At 56.5% G+C, this 20,381-nt stretch overlaps 2 protein-coding genes across 6 annotated transcripts in view; one reads left to right on the plus strand and one right to left on the minus strand.

The window, feature by feature from the left end:
- Positions 1 to 3,154, plus strand: part of celsr3 (cadherin, EGF LAG seven-pass G-type receptor 3) — a 52,027-nt gene extending 48,873 nt beyond the window's left edge. For both annotated transcript variants that reach the window (XM_088637108.1, XM_088637109.1), the window contains exon 36: positions 491 to 3,154. In XM_088637108.1, coding sequence (XP_088493234.1) covers positions 491 to 518 — 28 coding nt within the window. In that variant the 3' untranslated portion in view covers positions 519 to 3,154. The remainder of the gene's footprint in view (positions 1 to 490) is intronic.
- dalrd3 (DALR anticodon binding domain containing 3) lies at positions 2,472 to 15,645 on the minus strand. Of its 4 annotated transcripts, none has more exons than XM_088637111.1 (13): positions 15,248 to 15,644; positions 14,124 to 14,422; positions 13,162 to 13,460; positions 12,141 to 12,199; positions 11,876 to 11,995; positions 11,561 to 11,631; positions 7,758 to 7,813; positions 7,554 to 7,636; positions 6,361 to 6,487; positions 5,625 to 5,683; positions 5,170 to 5,292; positions 4,656 to 4,724; positions 2,472 to 4,032 (listed from the first exon to the last, which is right to left on the minus strand). In XM_088637111.1, exons 1-13 carry the CDS (start codon positions 15,482 to 15,484, stop codon positions 3,913 to 3,915), a joined length of 1,722 nt encoding a protein of 573 aa, XP_088493237.1. In that variant the 5' UTR covers positions 15,485 to 15,644; the 3' UTR covers positions 2,472 to 3,912. The 4 variants fall into 4 exon arrangements, 2 of the variants coding, with proteins under 2 accessions (XP_088493237.1, XP_088493238.1); XR_015939683.1 differs by having other exon boundaries at positions 3,953 to 4,032; positions 5,163 to 5,292; positions 15,248 to 15,645; XR_015939682.1 differs by having other exon boundaries at positions 4,003 to 4,032; positions 5,081 to 5,292; positions 15,248 to 15,645.
- Positions 15,646 to 20,381: the final 4,736 nt, after the last annotated feature.

Genomic DNA, 20,381 nt, shown 5'->3' on the forward strand with positions numbered 1-20,381 from the left:
CTGTAGTTTCCGCACCCCCCCGAGTCGTCTGGCTCGTGTTTCAGTGTTCATTCTGAAGAAGTTGACTTTGTTGGGGCCTTTGAGGATATTTTTCCAATACTCCTATCAGGTCCCCTCATCATCTTCACTGTGCGGCAGTGCAGGATGTTCCCTCCCGAAACTCTGTCTGGCTGATCTTCTCTAGACTGATTCCTTCACTCAGTAAAGTTTTGCAGTGTGGTGAACAAAACTGTACACACTTTTCTGAATGAGGCTGCACTAATGCATGGTGCTGTTGGTACGTTTGCCACACCCCAAGACTGAGACAATGTCGGGGTGTTGACACCACAGTAGTATCACCAGAGCTGCCACAGTCCCTGAAACGGCTTCACCTCTCTAGCCGAGTGTGTCCGTGTCCGAGGGCGTGTGTATTAATGTGCTCGTGCACGTGACCTCTCTCCACCACCTCTCTGATTTTAAGCCCAGCCCCCGCCCTTTTTTGTTTTTGCAGAGTTGCTCGAAGCGAAGGACAGTCCTGATGACACCCCCAGCTTCCCACAGTGCAGTGTGTCTGTGGCTCCCCGCTGTCCCCGGCAGGACAGGAGCAGTCAGCTCCCGACAGGCCGCTGCGGCACCGTGGGATACAGGAGGACTTTGCCTGCAGGAGCAGGGTGGCCAGGCCGGGCCAGGCGCAGGGGGTGGGGGGTAAGAATGTGGTTGCGCCCCGTCGGGGGAGAGAGAGAGACTCAGGCTGGCATCGTGGCACAGCCCGGTTGGCCATAATACACCGTATCCGCACCGCGAAATCGCCACGGCGACATGGATGAACTGGCTCAGCAGAAGATTTGCTCACAGGACAGAGAAAATACACACTCGCACAAGAACCACAGCAGCGTGGAGGCGAAGAAGTAAAACTTAAATGCAAGCAACTTTTTTTATACATTTTGTATCTTTTTCATCAGAGAGGAGAATATTTCTATCGTGTTGTTTTTAAAGCGCTCCTGCCCGAGGACAAAGACAGAGAGAGAGAGAGAGAGAGAGAGGAGCCTCCTGCCTCATCCAGCAGGGGGAGGGAGCGTGCAGGTCTGGGGGGGTGCACGAGGTCCGGGAGGTGAGGCCCTGATTCTCTGCCCGTCTCGGAGGACCACAGTTGCTAGACACGCGTTACTGGCCCCACAAGATCCACTCCGTCGCCTCCTGTAGGTGCAGGAGGGAGGGAGGAGTTGCCTCTGGAATGATGTCATCTCACGCCCCAAGACGCATAACCAGACATTTCCCCCGCACATGTCCTCGAGTTCAGCCTGGTTCAGCCTCCCGCTTCCCTGCGAGCCCTCTGTACCTCGGACCCCTGCCGAGCGGACTCAAGCCCGCGGGGGGGAGCGGAGCTCGTCTGCAGGAGACAGCCGCGTCCTTCCTGCTGACCGGCCCAGTTGAACTGGGAACCGGGAGCTGGACAAGAGCAGAGCTGTGCTGGGGTGGTGAAAGGGTACTCTGGGTACCGCCGCAAACTGCTGCCACCGTGCAGCGATCCTGGCTCACAGGCAGCACCCTCCAGCGATCCGTCAGCTTCTGAACCGCAGGCAGGCGGAACGAATGACGGATATTGATATTAATTAGTATTGCCTCAGAGTAAGCAGCCTCAGACAGCCGTTTTGACCTTATAAGGGCTCGTCAGTGTGGCTTAGCTCGCTGTGACCAGAGACACAGGCAGATCTCTCCTGGGTATCTTTGCAAGGCTCGGCTGCTTGCTTTGTCTGTATCCACACTGGACCTGGGCATTGTGATGTGGTGGGGAGGGAGGGGCTAATTAATATGCATACCCAGAATTCACTGTGTCTATCTTATCTGTCTCTCTATGGGTCAGTGCTGCCCAGGTAACTCAATGTTTACATCTGAATGTTTTTTCTAGATTGCTATAGCTGCTAGACCTGAACTTCTGTCTACCAACCTGTCTATCTGCCACCTGTCTTTTTATGTAGCCATCACATCGGGCTTGTTTCAGAGAGTTTCCATTTCACCCCTTCACCAACTAACTCCTGGGCCCAGAGGAGCGTGGAAGGGGAGCTGTGTGTTATTTTATAGAAGAAAAAAAAAGCATCGTGGTTAATGTTTACAGATGAAGATGATGGTAGCTACAGTGGAGACGGCAAGGAATGTGGATTTTGAAGAGGTTTAGAGAAACCATTTTGTAAAGATGAGAAGGGTAAATTTACCCCACTGTTTCATCAGGATCCCCTAGTGCCCAGATCAGTAGCAACATTCCTCCAGGAACAGAAATTTGACAGGCGGTGTTCTGCTGATCTTCACGTGCAGGAACACAGAGGCTGATACACAGACAGAGCTTCATTTGTTTGTCTCTGGTTTTCTTTGGGTTTTGTTGGAGGGAGGGAGGGGTGGTGTCGCCCTGCAACACCCTGAAGACAGACGCGATATTGCCAAAAAAAGACACCCCTTTTTTTCCCTTTCTCCCTTAGAAACAAGACAACATGCAATGCCTTTACAACCATTTTATAAGCTTGTTTTATATATATATACACACACATATATTTATTTATTTTTAGCTATTTTGAAGATTCATTTATGGGCGGTTTTTTATTTGACCTCTGTACTGTTGTGCCACATCGCAACCTGTCGTCTCGGCTTCGACCCCTTCCGAACAGTTCCAGGCGCCGGGCTCTCCTTCGTTAAGGAAGTGACCTGCAGTGCCTAACTGAATTAAGGAATTAAGGGTCAGTTCTGGAATGGAAGTGCAAAGTCTGGCTGCCTCCAGCTGGAGCGAGACAGGGGAACGAGGAGAGTGCCCCGACAGGGGTCACCGACGCACCCCCGTTTCAGAGAGAGAGTGGTATAGCCTACTCTCCCATGTCTGCTCAGAACAGTGGGCAGACATGCAGGACGTCCCCCAGGGAATATGATGATGTCACTATTCTGGGAGGAGTCGGGACAGGAAGGGGCGGGGCAGTTAGTATGACATCATCCTCACTTGTCTTTTCCTCACCCGGATGGCCGTATTCTTTTTCTTTAAGAAACCTGATGGGAGGTTGGGGGGGTATGGAGGAGGGAGGGAGGGGGGGAGGAGTGATCGTGGCGTCTCCTTCCTCCATCGTGTAAAACTGTACAAGGGGAAAGTCTGGAAATTAAAATAAAATCAAAACTTGCAAAAAAAAAAAAAAAATCACTCTGCAGTTGGTGCCGTGTGTACGTGTTCATCCCCTCGCCTCAGGGGGCAGCTTGTTTCAGACTCCCAGATCTTTGCCTGGAAAGGCCCTCTGTTGAGGGAGTATAAAGGTTATAAAGGAGAGGACGAGAGCCTGCTCGTGGATCTGAGGACCTCCAGTGGGCTGGTTGCTGAAGCAGGCCAGGGTAGTGCTCCGGACGCCCTGGTCTCGCGTATCTATCTCCTCTCATCGAGGCACTTTTGCAGGTGGGGTTTTAACCCTCCCGCTTGTGCAACACCATAATTTCATCTTCATCTCGTCGGAAATCCTGGAATTTTCTCAGCTATTTTATTGCATGCACACACACACCCGATCGCTAACGGCCTCTACGGCCCTTCGTTCCAGAACCGGGGGGGCGATCCAACACAGTCGCGGGACCGGTCCTTCCTGACGCTGCCCGCTTCCACAGCGCCCTCCACAGGCCGGACTGTAGCAGGGCTGTCTTGCACGCCTTCAGCCAGCCACTGGGGGGCGCTGTTGACCGGCGAGATAAAGGTAACGCTGGGGGCGATGCTGCTCGACCCACCCACGGCAGTCACTGGGCGTCTTGGCATCGTCTCTCTCATCATCGCTACCCCAGTCCGTTTGCGCCCAGGGGTTCCAAGCACTTGGAAAAGCTTCGCAAAAAAAACGTTTTTCCGGAAAGACTTGGGAGGAGTCGGAAGTGGACGCCAGGCGGGCGGGGGGCGGGGGGGCAGGGCGGGGCGCCCTGCGCCTACAGCTGGCGGAGGGGGGGCACGTGCAGCATCTCCAGGGCGCAGTGGAACAGCCGCTGCACGGCGCCCAGCAGCCGGAGGCGGGAGAGCATCTGGGCGAACAGGTGAGGCCGGGGCTCCTGCACAGGGGAGGAGAGGGAGGAGGTCAAGTCAGGAATCGCCCCGGGGGCCAGGGGCATACGCACCGTCGCGCCCCCCTCGCCCCAGGAGGGGTGCAGGGCAAAGACCGAAAACGTGACAACACTCGAGAGGAGCAGATCAACGAAGTACCAACTGTCAGCCGCTCGTGGGTCTGAGAATCTCACCCAGCTGTTTCTTGCCAGGGTACCGGCTTCAACCACATGGCCGGGCCGTTTGTTCCCCCCTCCCACCACCCTTTGGGTAGAGTTCCTTCTGTTCTCGATTTTTTTTTTTTAATGCACTTTCACGGAGTTCCTCCGATTTTCACACAGTCGCTCTCTGAACTGGGGTCTCTGATTTGGGATCATTCTGAAAAACTACACTCGGTTGACATCGTCAGGGCCTGATCGGATTGTCAAGACGTGTATCCTCTCTCCTCGGGCCCATCAGCGTGGGACACTGCCTGAAGATGTGCAGGGGGGACGGGGACAGTGAGAGGGCTCAAGGAAGGCCGTGATGGACGAACGGAGACAGGGGAAGGCACACAGAGCAGAGCCAGGAGCCGGGCCAGGGGCGGAGCAAGATCGCAGCAGAGTGGGAGACGCTGTCCAGCCTCACTTACCCCAAGGATGTGGACTCTGTTGTAGTAGGAGCTGAAGTCCATGCTGAGAGACACCAGGAACTTACACACCTGCAGAGAGATGATGAGAGAAAGAGGTCCGAGTCACAGACACCAGACCTGTATACTGTGCACATAGACCACCATACTGAACACACCTGTACATAACCCCACACTGAGCACACCTGTACACACACCTCCTTACTGTACTGTACATAGAACTCCATAGTGAGCACTCTTGAACACACTGCGTATACCTTTGTGGTGAAGACATTTGTACAGGATTCCAGACAAAGCACACCTGTATATCTGTGTATCTGAACATGCCTCCATCAGAGCACACCTGAACACTGCCGTACAAAACTCCACAGACCTGTATGTGCGCTGTAGATACCCGTAATGCATCAGCGCTTGCCTGAAGGAGTTACCTTGCAACAGGACAACATGTGAAGTTCTCCTTCTTTTTCTGTCATTTCACAAGCTTGTTTACACCCTCCTCCTGCCCCTCACATCTCACCGCCTCGGTCCCCAGGCTGATCCGCGGCCCCGCCTCTCTCCCGAGCTCTCCCAGCGCCTGTCCTGACTGCTCCAGCAGCTCCAGGAAGGGGATGATGTAATTGAACAGCAGAAGCCACTCCCCCTGGTGGAGAAACACAGGCAGTGATCTGCCGCTGTGTTCTATGGAAGAGAACTGGGGCGATTGCAGGTGTGTGGAAATACACCTGTTTTTATAACCTGCACAAAAAGATACAAACCCAACTGCCCTGCTGAAACAACTATGGGAAGAAAACGACACCCAACAGCTGCGATGACGCACAAGAGGGCAGTACCATGCTCCACTGTGACCACTCAGTGCCCATGATGTACAAAGTGCATGGTGCCACCTGTCTGTGCCTGACATGTCACTGATATACATACCCTGAGGACAGCTACACAGCAGTCCTAGTTCCTTCATGAAAGAAAGGCACATACCTCTTCTTTAAGGCAGGTGAAGTCCAGCTGTGAGGCTTCAGGCATCTGTGGGTAGAGTCCTGAGAGAGAGACAGGGAATTAGATGGGCAAAACAGAGAGGAAAAGGAGAGGGGACAGGACTAGAGAGAGAGACAGAAGGAGAGAGGACAGGACTAGAGAGAGGGAGAGAGGGACAGGGTTAGAGAGAGAGACAGAAAGACAAGGGGACAGGGTTAGAGAGAGAGACAGAAAAACAAGGAGACAAGGTTAGAGAGAGAGACAGAAAGACGAAGGAGACAGGGTTAGATAGAGACAGAAAGTCAAGGGGACAGGGTTAGAGAGAGAGACAGAAAGACAAGGGGACAGGGTTAGAGAGAGAGACAGAAAGACAAGGGGACAGGGTTAGAGAGAGAGACAGTAGGACAGTAGGACAGGGTTAGAGAGAGACAGAAAGACAAGGGGACAGGGTTAGAGAGAGAGACAGAAAGTCAAGGGGACAGGGTTAGAGAGAGCGACAGAAAGTCAAGGGGACAGGGTTAGAGAGAGAGACAGAAAGACAAGGACACAGGGCTAGAGAGAGAGACAGTAGGACAGTAGGACAGGGGGACAGGGTTAGAGAGAGAGACAGAAAGACAAGGGGACAGGGTTAGACAGAGAGACAGACAAGGGGACAGGGTTGAGAGGAGAGCTGGAGACAGCGGCGTGGCGAGAGTGAGCCAGAGGGAGGGGCGATGACACTCTGAGGGAGGGAGCCAACCTTGCTGCACGGCCTGCTGGTAGTTGGCGAAGAGCGTGGCGAGGCGGGCGCAGTTGTACAGCACGAAGACTCCGCCGCGCCCCCCCTTCGTGGACACACACGCCTCGCGCCGCACATCCAGGGTCACCTGACACGACAGCGCCCGGCGCCCGTCAGCACAGCACTGCCCACCTTCCCTCATCCTCATCCTCCTCTCTCCAGCCCCGTGTCTTCATCATCAGTCCGTCTGTCCGAGCGGTCAGTGTCAGTCTGTGCGGTCACCAACTGGCTGAGGAATACCATTCTGTCCGAGCGGTCAGTGTCAGTCTGCGTGGTCACCAACTGGCTGAGGAATACCAATCTGTCCGAGCGTTCAGTGTCAGTCTGTGCGATCACCAACTGGCTGAGGAATACCATTCTGTCCGAGCGGTCAGTGTCAGTCTGCGCGGTCACCAACTGACAGGAATACCATTCTGTCCGAGCGGTCAGTGTCAGTCTGCGCGGTCACCAACTGGCTGAGGAATACCATTCTGTCCGAGCGGTCAGTGTCAGGCTGCGTGGTCACCAACTGGCTGAGGAATACCATTCTGTCCGATCGGTCAGTGTCAGTCTGTGTGGCTACCAACTGGCTGAGGAATAACATTCTGTCCGAGCGGTCAGTGTCAGTCTGCGGGGTCACCAACTGGCTGAGGAATACCAATCTGTCCGAGCGGTCAGTGTCAGTCTGCGCGGTCACCAACTGACTGAGGAATACCATTCTGTCCGAGCGGTCAGTGTCAGTCTGTGCGGTCACCAACTGGCTGAGGAATACCATTCTGTCCGAGCGGTCAGTGTCAGGCTGCGTGGTCACCAACTGGCTGAGGAATACCATTCTGTCCGAGCGGTCAGTGTCAGGCTGCGTGGTCACCAACTGGCTGAGGAATACCATTCTGTCCGAGCGGTCAGTGTCAGTCTGTGTGGCTACCAACTGGCTGAGGAATAACATTCTGTCCGAGCGGTCAGTGTCAGTCTGCGGGGTCACCAACTGGCTGAGGAATACCAATCTGTCCGAGCGGTCAGTGTCAGTCTGCGCGGTCACCAACTGGCTGAGGAATACCATTCTGTCCGAGCGGTCAGTGTCAGTCTGTGTGGTCACCAACTGGCTGAGGAATACCATTCTGACTGAGCGGTCAGTGTCGGTTGGTCTGGTCGGTGTGCCAATGTCTACAACTCACCGGACTGTGATGTGCAGAGGACAGCAGGTCAAACTTCACTGTGGCAGAGGTCATGACCCTGATGATGTCGTCCCAGGCCTGGCCTGGAAATGAAAGCACTGTTACAAGAGCAGCTCTGCACAGAGAAGGTCACTGAGGGACTCAGGGCTGGTGTCGCTGTGATGCCCTTCCCCCAGAGCAGGGAGTTACACAGCAGTCGGTCACCTTGAACTTCTCCATACTTCATCTCTGAAGCCTCCCTCATCTGGGCTCTTCGCAGCCTGCGGACACAAGCACAGTGTCACACTGAGGACCCCCGAGCAAGAGAGAGCGGGGCTCGCAGTCAGACACCCCAAGACAGCAAGGATCACAGTCAGACACCCCGAGAGAGAGAGAGCGAGGCTCACAGTCAGACACCCCGAGAGAGCGAGGCTCACAGTCAGACACCCCGAGACAGCGAGGCTCACAGTCAGACACCCAGAGAGAGAGAGAGTGAGGCTCACAGTCAGACACCCCGAGACAGCGAGGCTCACAGTCAGACACCCAGAGAGAGAGAGAGAGCGAGGCTCACAGTCAGACACCCCGAGAGAGCGAGGTTCACAGTCAGAAACCCCGAGAGAGAGAGAGAGCGAGGCTCACAGTCAGACACCCCGAGAGAGCGAGGCTCACAGTCAGACACCCCGAGAGAGCGAGGCTCACAGTCAGACACCCCGAGAGAGCGAGGCTCACAGTCAGACACCCCGAGACAGCGGGGCTCACAGTCAGACACCCCGAGACAGCGGGGCTCACAGTCAGACACCCCGAGACAGCGAGGCTCACAGTCAGACACCCAGAGAGAGAGAGAGTGAGGCTCACAGTCAGACACCCCGAGACAGCGAGGCTCACAGTCAGACACCCAGAGAGAGAGAGAGAGAGCGAGGCTCACAGTCAGACACCCCGAGAGAGCGAGGTTCACAGTCAGAAACCCCGAGAGAGAGAGAGAGCGAGGCTCACAGTCAGACACCCCGAGACAGCGAGGCTCACAGTCAGACACCCCGAGACAGCGAGAGAGAGCGGGGCTCACAGTCAGACACCCCGAGACAGCGAGAGAGAGCGGGGCTCACAGTCAGACACCCCGAGACAGCGAGAGAGAGCGGGGCTCACAGTCAGACACCCCGAGACAGCGAGAGAGAGCGGGGCTCACAGTCAGACACCCCAAGAGAGAGAGAGAGCGGGGCTCACAGTCAGACACCCCAAGAGAGCGGGGCTCGCAGTCAGACACCCCGAGAGAGAGAGAGAGCGGGGCTCACAGTCAGACACCCCGAGAGAGCGGGGCTCACAGTCAGACACCCCGAGACAGCGAGGCTCACAGTCAGACACCCAGAGAGAGAGAGAGTGAGGCTCACAGTCAGACACCCCGAGAGAGCGAGGCTCACAGTCAGACACCCCGAGAGAGCGAGGCTCACAGTCAGACACCCCGAGACAGCGAGAGAGAGCGGGGCTCACAGTCAGACACCCCAAGAGAGAGAGAGAGCGGGGCTCACAGTCAGACACCCCAAGAGAGCGGGGCTCGCAGTCAGACACCCCGAGAGAGAGAGAGAGCGGGGCTCACAGTCAGACACCCCGAGACAGCGGGGCTCACAGTCAGACACCCCAAGAGAGCGGGGCTCGCAGTCAGACACCCCGAGAGAGCGAGGCTCGCAGTCAGACACCCTGAGAGAGAGAAAGAGCGGGGCTCACAGTCAGACACCCCGAGACAGCGGGGCTCACAGTCAGACACCCCGAGACAGCGAGGATCACAGTCAGACACCCCGAGACAGCGGGGCTCACAGTCAGACACCCCGAGAGAGAGAGAGAGCGGGGCTCACAGTCAGACACCCCAAGAGAGCGGGGCTCACAGTCAGACACCCCGAGAGAGCGAGGCTCGCAGTCAGACACCCCGAGAGAGAGAGAGAGCGGGGCTCACAGTCAGACACCCCGAGAGAGCAAAGCTCACAGTCAGACACCCCGAGAGAGCGAGGCTCACAGTCAGACACCCCGAGAGAGAGAGAGTGAGGCTCACAGTCAGACACCCCGAGACAGCGAGGCTCACAGTCAGACACCCCGAGAGAGCAAAGCTCACAGTCAGACACCCCGAGAGAGCGAGGCTCACAGTCAGACACCCCGAGAGAGCGAGGCTCACAGTCAGACACCCCGAGAGAGAGAGAGTGAGGCTCACAGTCAGACACCCCGAGACAGCGAGGCTCACAGTCAGACACCCAGAGAGAGAGAGAGAGCGAGGCTCACAGTCAGACACCCCGAGAGAGCGAGGTTCACAGTCAGAAACCCCGAGAGAGAGAGAGAGCGAGGCTCACAGTCAGACACCCCGAGAGAGCGAGGCTCACAGTCAGACACCCCGAGAGAGCGAGGCTCACAGTCAGACACCCCGAGAGAGCGAGGCTCACAGTCAGACACCCCGAGACAGCGGGGCTCACAGTCAGACACCCCGAGACAGCGGGGCTCACAGTCAGACACCCCGAGACAGCGAGGCTCACAGTCAGACACCCAGAGAGAGAGAGAGTGAGGCTCACAGTCAGACACCCCGAGACAGCGAGGCTCACAGTCAGACACCCAGAGAGAGAGAGAGAGAGCGAGGCTCACAGTCAGACACCCCGAGAGAGCGAGGTTCACAGTCAGAAACCCCGAGAGAGAGAGAGAGCGAGGCTCACAGTCAGACACCCCGAGACAGCGAGGCTCACAGTCAGACACCCCGAGACAGCGAGAGAGAGCGGGGCTCACAGTCAGACACCCCGAGACAGCGAGAGAGAGCGGGGCTCACAGTCAGACACCCCGAGACAGCGAGAGAGAGCGGGGCTCACAGTCAGACACCCCAAGAGAGAGAGAGAGCGGGGCTCACAGTCAGACACCCCAAGAGAGAGAGAGAGCGGGGCTCACAGTCAGACACCCCAAGAGAGCGGGGCTCGCAGTCAGACACCCCGAGAGAGAGAGAGAGCGGGGCTCACAGTCAGACACCCCGAGAGAGCGGGGCTCACAGTCAGACACCCCGAGACAGCGAGGCTCACAGTCAGACACCCAGAGAGAGAGTGAGGCTCACAGTCAGACACCCCGAGAGAGCGAGGCTCACAGTCAGACACCCCGAGACAGCGAGAGAGAGCGGGGCTCACAGTCAGACACCCCAAGAGAGAGAGAGAGCGGGGCTCACAGTCAGACACCCCAAGAGAGCGGGGCTCGCAGTCAGACACCCCGAGAGAGAGAGAGAGCGGGGCTCACAGTCAGACACCCCGAGACAGCGGGGCTCACAGTCAGACACCCCAAGAGAGCGGGGCTCGCAGTCAGACACCCCGAGAGAGCGAGGCTCGCAGTCAGACACCCTGAGAGAGAGAAAGAGCGGGGCTCACAGTCAGACACCCCGAGACAGCGGGGCTCACAGTCAGACACCCCGAGACAGCGAGGATCACAGTCAGACACCCCGAGACAGCGGGGCTCACAGTCAGACACCCCGAGAGAGAGAGAGAGCGGGGCTCACAGTCAGACACCCCAAGAGAGCGGGGCTCACAGTCAGACACCCCGAGAGAGCGATGCTCGCAGTCAGACACCCCGAGAGAGAGAGAGAGCGGGGCTCACAGTCAGACACCCCGAGAGAGCAAAGCTCACAGTCAGACACCCCGAGAGAGCGAGGCTCACAGTCAGACACCCCGAGAGAGAGAGAGTGAGGCTCACAGTCAGACACCCCGAGACAGCGAGGCTCACAGTCAGACACCCCGAGAGAGCAAAGCTCACAGTCAGACACCCCGAGAGAGCGAGGCTCACAGTCAGACACCCCGAGAGAGCGAGGCTCACAGTCAGACACCCCGAGAGAGAGAGAGTGAGGCTCACAGTCAGACACCCCGAGACAGCGAGGCTCACAGTCAGACACCCCGAGAGAGCGAGGCTCACAGTCAGACACCCCGAGACAGCGAGGCTCACAGTCAGACACCCCGAGAGAGCGGGGCTCACAGTCAGACACCCCGAGACAGAGGGCCACATCAGGAGCCTGATTAGGCACTTACTGGAGATACTGGCAGGCGCTGAGCTCAGAGTCTGAACCGCTGGTCTGTACTGGGCCGCAGAGCAGGAGTCTCTGCAATACAGAAAGTGAGAGCTCTCAACAACGTGCAGACTCTGCATCGCCCTCTCTCTCCGCTGGGACACAGCCAGTACGGGCCGGTACTAGTCTCATCGACGACGACTCCCCCTCACTGACAACCAGCACTCCATATGGGGGCGCTCGCGGGGGAACCTGGGAATTTGGGGGCCGGATTGGGGGTTCCTGAGCTAGGTAGCTAAAATCCAGTGGGGGCTCCCCCCCGTGCACCCCAGCCTACCTGCCGGACACCTGGCCCCCCCGGAGCCCGCAGGCCCACTGCCTGCCACAGCACGGCCAGCTGCTGCTGTCGGAACTCCCCCGGACTCCCAGCGATGTGGAGCACTGTGCAGGCCGCCGCCTGCAGGGGGAGACAGAGAGGGGAGCACTGAGAGGCCTGTGGCTCCGCTCTTGACCTCATCCCATCAAACAACTGGCCCGCGAGGCCGCGAAAGAGAGGAGGCCCTGGCCTCGTCAGGCCGCCAGAATCGTCGAGCTGCACTGACCTGACAGCGGGACAGCGCCCCCTCCAGCTGGGCCAGGTGCGCAACACTGTCCTGCAGCACTGCGACAGACAGACAGACAGACAGGGGCGGATAAGAATCTCACACAACACACGCCAGCACTCCTGTCGTCACGTACGTACACAAGGAAACAAAACTCCTTTGGGTTCATCCTCAGCTTCACTGCGACACTGCAGACAGTAGAAAAGTGAATACAGTGTGACAGGGAGAATAAGACCGTCAGCACATCCAGCGACAGAGGGGTACAGTGAGAGTGAGACAGGATAAGAGTGTCCAGTGATGTTGACAGAGGGGTACAGTGACAGTGAGACAGGATAAGAGTGTCCAGTGATGTTGACAGAGGGGCACAGTGAGAGTGAGACAGGATAAGAGTGTCCAGTGATGTTGACAGTGGGGTACAGTGAGAGTGAGACAGGATAAGAGTGTCCAGTGATGTTGACAGAGGGGTACAGTGAGAGTGAGACAGGATAAGAGTGTCCAGTGATGTTGACAGAGGGGCACAGTGACAGTGAGACAGGATAAGAGTGTCCAGTGATGTTGACAGAGGGGCACAGTGAGAGTGAGACAGGATAAGAGTGTCCAGTGATGTTGACAGAGGGGTACAGTGAGAGTGAGACAGGATAAGAGTGTCCAGTGATGTTGACAGAGGGGTACAGTGAGAGTGAGACAGGATAAGAGTGTCCAGTGATGTTGACAGAGGGGCACAGTGAGAGTGAGACAGGATAAGAGTGTCCAGTGATGTTGACAGAGGGGTACAGTGAGAGTGAGACAGGATAAGAGTGTCCAGTGATGTTGACAGAGGGGAACAGTGACAGTGAGACAGGATAAGAGTGTCCAGTGATGTTGACAGTGGGGTACAGTGACAGTGAGACAGGACAAGAGTGTCCAGTGATGTTGACAGTGGGGTACAGTGAAGCTAAGAGTGTCCAGTGACGTCACTGAGTGAGATGCACAGAGAATGTGATATAGCAAGAGTGCCCAATGAGTGCAGCGGCGTTCTCACCCAGGCAGGTGGTCAGACTGGGATCGTATCCCTGCAGCCTCTGCTCCTGGATCACCCTCCTGATGTCCACACGTATGCGTCTCCCCACTTTCTCACTGCTGGCACCCCCTGCCGCCGCAAGGTCACCAGCTCCTGCCTCCTCAGCGTAGGGGGACTTCAGCAGAGCCTCCCACAGCGCTTGCTCTGTCTCCCGATTGGTCCACCCCGTGGACACCGTGGGCCAATCAACTCCCAGCAGTCGGAGAAATGAGATGATGTCACTTCCTTCCTCTAGGACCGGGCACAGGGAGACACTGAACCTGAGAGAGACAGGCAGCGTGACACAGAGATGGAGTGAACAAGACAATTGTTATCGGCAGGTTACTTCTCGGTATATTAGCCTGTGTACTGCCCTTTTACCATCATCATTATCAGTTCTGCCAATCCATTTTATGACGGTTTGATCCAGTACAGGGTCCCAGGAGAGCCAGAGGCTATCCCAGGAAGGAATGAGTGCAAAGCAGGATACACCTAGGACAACATGGCAGCCCATTGCAGGGCACACAGAGAGAGAGACGCACACAGAGACGCACAAAAAGAGAGACAGAGAGAGACAGAGAGAGCCGCACACAGAGCCGCACACAGAGACGCACACAGAGACGCACACAGAGACGCACACAGAGAGAGACGCACACACGGAGAGACGCACACACGGAGAGACGCACACACGGAGAGACGCACACAGACACCGATTTTCCATGCATTTCACCGAGCTGGACTGACTCGTCCTCCTTCGTCTGTAACCACATCCTCTTCTGCCTCTGCCTCTCCCTTCCGATCTCTGTTTTGCTTTTACGTTATATACAGTAACTCTGCTGGCCATCCAAAGAGGTGAAAATGTGTCTCTGGCATCACCGCCAGAGAAAAACTACAAAAATCAGTCTAGTCAACAGTCAGTCAGCGCCCCCCCCAGCTCTACTCACCCTTGCTTGCGAAACAGCGCCGCCAGGTGGTCAGTGACGAGCACAGCGCGCAGCTGGCCGAGAGAGAGGGAGCTGGAGGAGGGCCGGGGGTGCAAGACGGGGCAGTTCAGCACCACCCCCCTGCCCAGCTGCCCCGGGGGGGGGCCCAGGTACAGGGAGGGGTGCTGCAGGACGTCCCGGAACACGGCGGGGCGATCGGCTCGAACCCGCAGCCCCGCTGCGCTCGCCTCACACGCCCCCAGCGGGAGCAGGCCCGGCGCCTGCAGGGACAGCAGTCTCTGGACCACGGGCCCCGGGACCTGTGGCACACACACGGGGGAACAGGGGCCTGTCACCGGCTCTCTGTCTGCCTGTGCACCATCCCTCCTCGATCCTCTAGAGACCCCTCGATCCTCTAGAGACCCCACCATCCCTCCTCGATCCTCTAGAGACCCCTCTAGAGACGCCACCTTCCCTCCTCGATCCTCTAGAGATCCCTCGATCCTCTAGAGACCCCACCATCCCTCCTCGATCCTCTAGAGACCCCTCGATCCTCTAGAGACCCCACCATCCCTCCCCGATCCTCTAGAGACCCCTCGATCCTCTAGAGACCCCACCATCCCTCCTCGATCCTCTAGAGACCCCTCGATCCTCTAAAGACCCCACAATCCCTCCTCGATCCTCTAGAGACCCCAACATCCCTCCTCGATCCTCTAGAGACCCCTCGATCCTCTAGAGACCCCACCATCCCTCCTCGATCCTCTAGAGACCCCTCTAGAGACCCCAACATCCCTCCCCGATCCTCTAGAGACCCCACCATCCCTCCTCGATCCTCTAGACCCCTCGATCCCTCTATCTTCTAGAGACCCCTCGATCCTCTAGAGACCCTGCCATCACTAGATCCCTCTATCCACTCCTCTACCCCTCCATCTGTATATTCTTCCACTACCACCCCTCCGCTCCCAGCAGCACGGAGCTCGGCGCTGTCGGCTTCACGCCGCGGTGCAGCGAGCGGGTCCAGTCCGGTCCAGTCGCGGGCCCGGGGACCCTGTCCGCCGTCAGATGACGGGCCGGTGCCCGGCAGCGAAACACCGGCGAAGGAAAACTCTCACATCCGAGTCCAGCCCGGCGCGACAGCCACTTACCTGCCCGTCGGGGTACAGTTTTTTCAGCACGGCGGCCGGCGCTAAGAAATCTCTGCTGCGGAGGTTTTTCGCGCTGCTCTCCTTGAACCAGAGTCCCCCCGGGCCGGCCGAGCTGCTCCGGCCGACCGGGGAGCGCTGCGAGCCGGCGTCAGCCTCCAGGTCGCCCCGCAGCGCGGAGCTCAGAGCTCGGACCGTGCAGCTGATCCGAAGGGGCGACCCCTCCGCACCCTCCATCATGCATACGAAAGCGCGACCGTTTTCTCAAGTTAAAAATAAATCATTTCTTTTTTTTTTAAATATATTTTTCTTACATCAGTTAATAACCCTACAGTCTTCAGTACACGTTTCCAGCTCGTGAAAATTCACTCCCGGGTGGAACCTTGCAGTCGTTACCCGTTGTTTTCGGGGGGAATTTCACCCGAGAGCAACAATCTCGACACGTGACGTTTTGGTCCTGGAGTCACATCGTCGCCATCTTGTGTGTGGCTAAAGCTGTCAAAAGTCGACTTTTTCTAATCAATCTTTTAAAATAATAACGCGTATATATATAAAGTAAAACCAAACAAGTGTTTACTTTTGTATTAAATATCATTTATTGTGTTTGTCATAAAGTTCATACAATGTGTTCAAGAGCTCGACGAAAGATTAACTAAGTAAGGCAATTTCGACAAACATTGCTAAGACCTTGGTGTAGGTCCTGTTTTTGTGTCTCTCAATTTGTCTCTGGGTTACGGCAATTACACTTCCCTGTGACACTCTCTAACATTCTCTAACACTTCTTCTTTCACTTTTTCATGAATGAATTACAGTGTTGCAAAAACAATGACAGGTAGCAAGACACAAGATCAGATCACTTTATCGGCCATATTCCATTTCTTGTATTAGGAATCTGTCTTTTCGCAGACCCCAGCTTGCTCTCCATGACACACAAACAGGGAGAGAAGCTGGGGGTCAGAGCGCAGGGTCAGCCGTTTATACGGCGCCCCTGGAGCAGTTGGGGTTAAGGGCCTTGCTCAGGGGCCCAACGGAGTAGGATTCCTCTGCCAGCCGCGGGATACGAACTGGCAACCTCCCAGCCACAGGCGCAGATCCTAAGCCATAGAGACACCTCACTGCCCCATGATGTCAAACGTTTACATCCAAAACAGAATGATCTGAGTGGCACTCCTATGTTCTTCAGTTAGCTGCACATCCAGCCCTCTCTGTCTTTGTGTGAGTGTTTGTGTGTTTTCATGTGACAGTAGTCATTCTGATTCTTCTCTTTCTTGGGAATGAAGGGATCGTGTTAGTGGTGTCTTCTCCAGCCAGTGAATCCAATATGCTGTCCACCTGGTCACAGCCAAGCACTGAGGACGGGTGATAAAGGGTTTGTCATGCACATGAGCGATCGGAGCGAATGTGGACCAGAATTCCCCAAACCCTCTCGCCTAACCTTACCCTTCTCGCCTAACCTTACTCTCAGAGCACCTTGTATGAGGGGGCCCGGGCGGCTGTGACTGGACAGCGACACTACGGCTCTCTCTCTGCCTCGACGGGTGTCCTGGGCCGTCAGTCTTGGCTGACACGAGTTTCCCGATGGCTCCTGTGGGTCTGGCGAACCGGGAGAAAACGTGTCATTCCAGAGTGCCGCCTCCCTCCGTGACATCACTCCCAGCCAATGAGAGCACCCTCACATCATAGAGGAGCGGCTGTTCCTTCAGGACATCTGCCTGCAGCCCCTCCCCTGCTCCTGCTGACACCTGTCTCCCTCTGCCTCTGCCTCCCTCTCTCTGTTACCCCAGTTACCTCTTTCCCTCCACACTGCTCCGTCTCTTTCTGTCCTTCTGTCCCCTCTGTCTCTTTATACCCCCCACTCCTGTCTCTCTATCTTACTGCCCTCTCCTGTCTCTCTCTCTCTCTCTGCCCCTCTCCTGTCTGTCTCACTATTTCTGCCCCCTCTTCTGTCTATTTCTTCCCATCTCCTGTCTATTTCTGCCCCTCTTCCATCTCTCTCTCTCTGCCCCTCTCCTGTCTCTCTCTCCCTCTCTCTGCCCCTCTCCTGTCTCTCTCCCCCTCTCTCTGCCCCTCTCCCATCTCTCTCTCCCCCTCTCTCTGCCCCTCTCCTGTCTCTCTCTCTCCCTCTCTCTGCCCCTCTCCCGTCTCTCTCTCCCTCTCTCTGCCCCTCTCCCATCTCTCTCTCTCCCTCTCTCTGCCCCTCTCCTGTCTCTCTCTCTCCCTCTCTCTGCCCCTCTCCCGTCTCTCTCTCCCTCTCTCTGCCCCTCTCCCATCTCTCTCTCTCCCTCTCTCTGCCCCTCTCCTGTCTCTCTCTCTCCCTCTCTCTGCCCCTCTCCCGTCTCTCTCTCCCTCTCTCTGCCCCTCTCCCATCTCTCTCTCTCCCTCTCTCTGCCCCTCTCCTGTCTCTCTCCCCCTCTCTCTGCCCCTCTCCTGTCTCTCTCTCCCTCTCTCTGCCCCTCTCCTGTATCTCCCCCTCTCTCTGCCCCTCTCCTGTATCTCCCCCTCTCTCTGCCCCTCTCCTGTCTCTCTCCCCCTCTCTCTGCCCCTCTCCTGTCTCTCTCTCCCTCTCTCTGCCCCTCCCCCAGCTCTCCTCTGTTCTGGAAAGCCCCGGTTTCGGACTCTTTCACTTTCAGTAACTGACTAGCACACCCACACGGCCTGCTTCCTGTTTGTGGTGGAGTGCGCCCGCACACATACAGTACTGTACACACACTGTAAGCTGCCCACGCCGGCACACAGGCGCACACTCCCCCCCTCTCCTGCCCCTCTCTCCCCCTCCTCTCCTGCCCCTCACCCTCCCTCTCTGCCTCCCACTCCCCCCTTCCTGGTTCCCGGTCTTCCTGGGCTTGCCCGTTGCCATGGCGTGGGAGTGGGTACGGAACCCGCAATCAGCTGGGTCGTCTCGGTAACAGCTGCATTATGGGTTCCGTTACCGACCCGCACGCTGACATCATCGGGACGTGTCTGAGCGGTTGTCTTCGGCCTGCCCGCGGCCGGCGGGGGCGCCATCACGTGACCTCAGCACCAGCCAGGGAGAAAGCAGGAGAGGCCGCTAATGGGAAGAGCAGAAGTTACTGCAAGCAGGTGACAAGAGGGGGCCATAGTTCCCCAAGAGCTCCTCCCATCCCTGAGCCCAAAGACACTTCCACACAGCATCAAGCCCGGGTGGGACAGGAGTCTGTGTCCCGTCCTGGAGCTGTTGTGCTGGACAGCCCCGTCAGACAGCGAAGTCTAGGACTGGCGTGGTATCGGCTTTTCAGGCTGTGTTCTTGTGCTCTGCTCAGGTCTAATGTAACCTTTAACCTTTAACCAAGACGGACAGACACAATCTCTTCGTGCTGCAGCAGGGCAATGAAAAACTTCTACCGTTACAGTTTCCTATCCTTTTCCCTCTCCCTCCCAGTTCCAGTCAAATCTGTTTTAATGTAATATGTCCAACACGCTGCCAAAGCTTTCCACATGGAACATCCTCTATCTCTTTCTCTCCCTCTCTGCCTTCAGAGAGAATCGCTGGCGTGTCTGAGGAATCACACTGTTGCCAAAACAATAAGAAAGCAACTGCACGTATTTACAACAATACTATTTTCTGTGGTGTTATTATTAGTGTTAGAGAGGCGTGCTCTGCGCTCCTTAGGGTGTGACAGGTGATCACATACTGGGCTACAGCTGTATTGAAATTCAAAGAGCTATACTGGCCTGTGTGATGAATGAATGTTGCCAAACTCTGTTTCTCCAATCCAGATCCAAAAAGCTTTACTGATGTGGACAACAAAACACAATGTTTCTAAAGTTCTAGCAATAAGCTCTCTCAGTCTTTGTCTCACTTGTCTCTCTTTGTCTCTCTGTCTCTCTCCCAGTCTCTGTCTCATTCAGAGGTGGACACGTGAAGGAAAGATTAAAAACAAGATAACAAGAGAAATGTAATTTCACGCCATGCTGCAGCAGAGAAAACGCTTTCTAAATTTAAAGCGATTCAAGGCTGACGGGGCACCGTTTTAAAAATTCAGCCAACGAAGAAGGCAGATTGCTCGTTTGAGATGAGAGACGATTTCTCCTTCCAGTCACGACATCAGGCTGTAACGGATTCTATATTCTTCCCCGTGAAGTACGTCAGGTTTCTGTGTTGCGGTGTGTACCCTGACCCCCCACACTCAGACAAAAGAGCGAGGGGTCGCAGTACCCCAGCAGCGCGCGCTGATCCAGACCTGGCCGTGCCAGACTGCTCAGAGAAACGCCCAGGGGCCCACAGCTCTCGGATCGAAGGCAACTCACCGTCTCTGGGCACGCGGTGCGCCTGATCCGCCAGCCCCTCCGCCGTCCGCCCGCTGTGCTGGAACCCAGCGAAGCCCCTGCCGTATTTATGAGCCCTGACTTCCTCTTGTCAGCCAGGCTGAGAGTCATTTTCACTTTCTTTTTCTCTGTAACTGAATCCTCTGTAACCTCTCTGGCTGCCCCTCCCTCCCTCGCTCCAACCCTCTTCCCTCTCTCCTCCACTTCTCTTGCTCTCTCCACCTCTTCTGCCTCAACTTGTCCGCCTCTGTGCCCTCAGTCCCCCTCTCTCCCCCTCTGCCCCAGCCCGGCACCCTGCTCTCCTCCAGGGTCATGACCCCCAGGAGGTGCCCAGCACAGGACCAGATTGCTCTTCCTCAAACAGGCCTACTCGCTATTCTAGAAAGCATATTTAATGGAAGTTATTCTCTGAAGTTCGGGAGGGATAACCAGGACAAGTCAATCTCACACGGCGGTACCTGATCACCGTCATTACAGAAATTAGCTCTACATATCAAGCACAAACCCCTCCCTTCACAGGCGTCCCCCCCCAGCCCATCTCCTCCCTGCTTCTGCCCCCGGGTCACTCCCGAATGGGGTCCGAGCTCCTCGCCCTGTGGCCAGGAGGCTGACCGCTGACCAAGCAGGCCGAGCCAAACCTGCCCCCCCAGATCCCCCCCCCCACATGCTCAAAGCGCCCTGTTCTTGGACGTTGTCGTCCCTGGTGAGATCAGCATTAGTGATCCTTTCCTGTCAAGTCACTCATTGAAGTGCCCAGTGCTCCCAGTCTCCAGATGGAGAGCGGACATGTCCCTCTGCCACCTGAGCTGTGAGTTAAGCAGTAGACTGAAAGGGCCGCAGGGGCCTATCC

This window comes from Lepisosteus platostomus, chromosome 6 (assembly GCF_059453375.1).
Source record: "Lepisosteus platostomus isolate fLepPlt1 chromosome 6, fLepPlt1.hap1, whole genome shotgun sequence".
In the NCBI taxonomy this organism is placed as follows: Eukaryota; Metazoa; Chordata; class Actinopteri; order Semionotiformes; family Lepisosteidae; genus Lepisosteus; species Lepisosteus platostomus.

Coding starts and splice junctions, on each gene's coding strand:
- dalrd3 (XM_088637111.1), bottom strand. CDS start 15,484: ATGATGGAGGGTGCGGAGGGGTCGCCCCTTCGGATCAGCTGCACGGTC. Junction 7,814..11,560: donor AGCGCCTGCCAGTATCTCCA/GTAAGTGCCTAA, acceptor TTGTGTCCGCAG/GCTGCGAAGAGCCCAGATGA. Junction 5,684..6,360: donor CCAGCAGGCCGTGCAGCAAG/GTTGGCTCCCTC, acceptor TCTCTCTCTCAG/GACTCTACCCACAGATGCCT.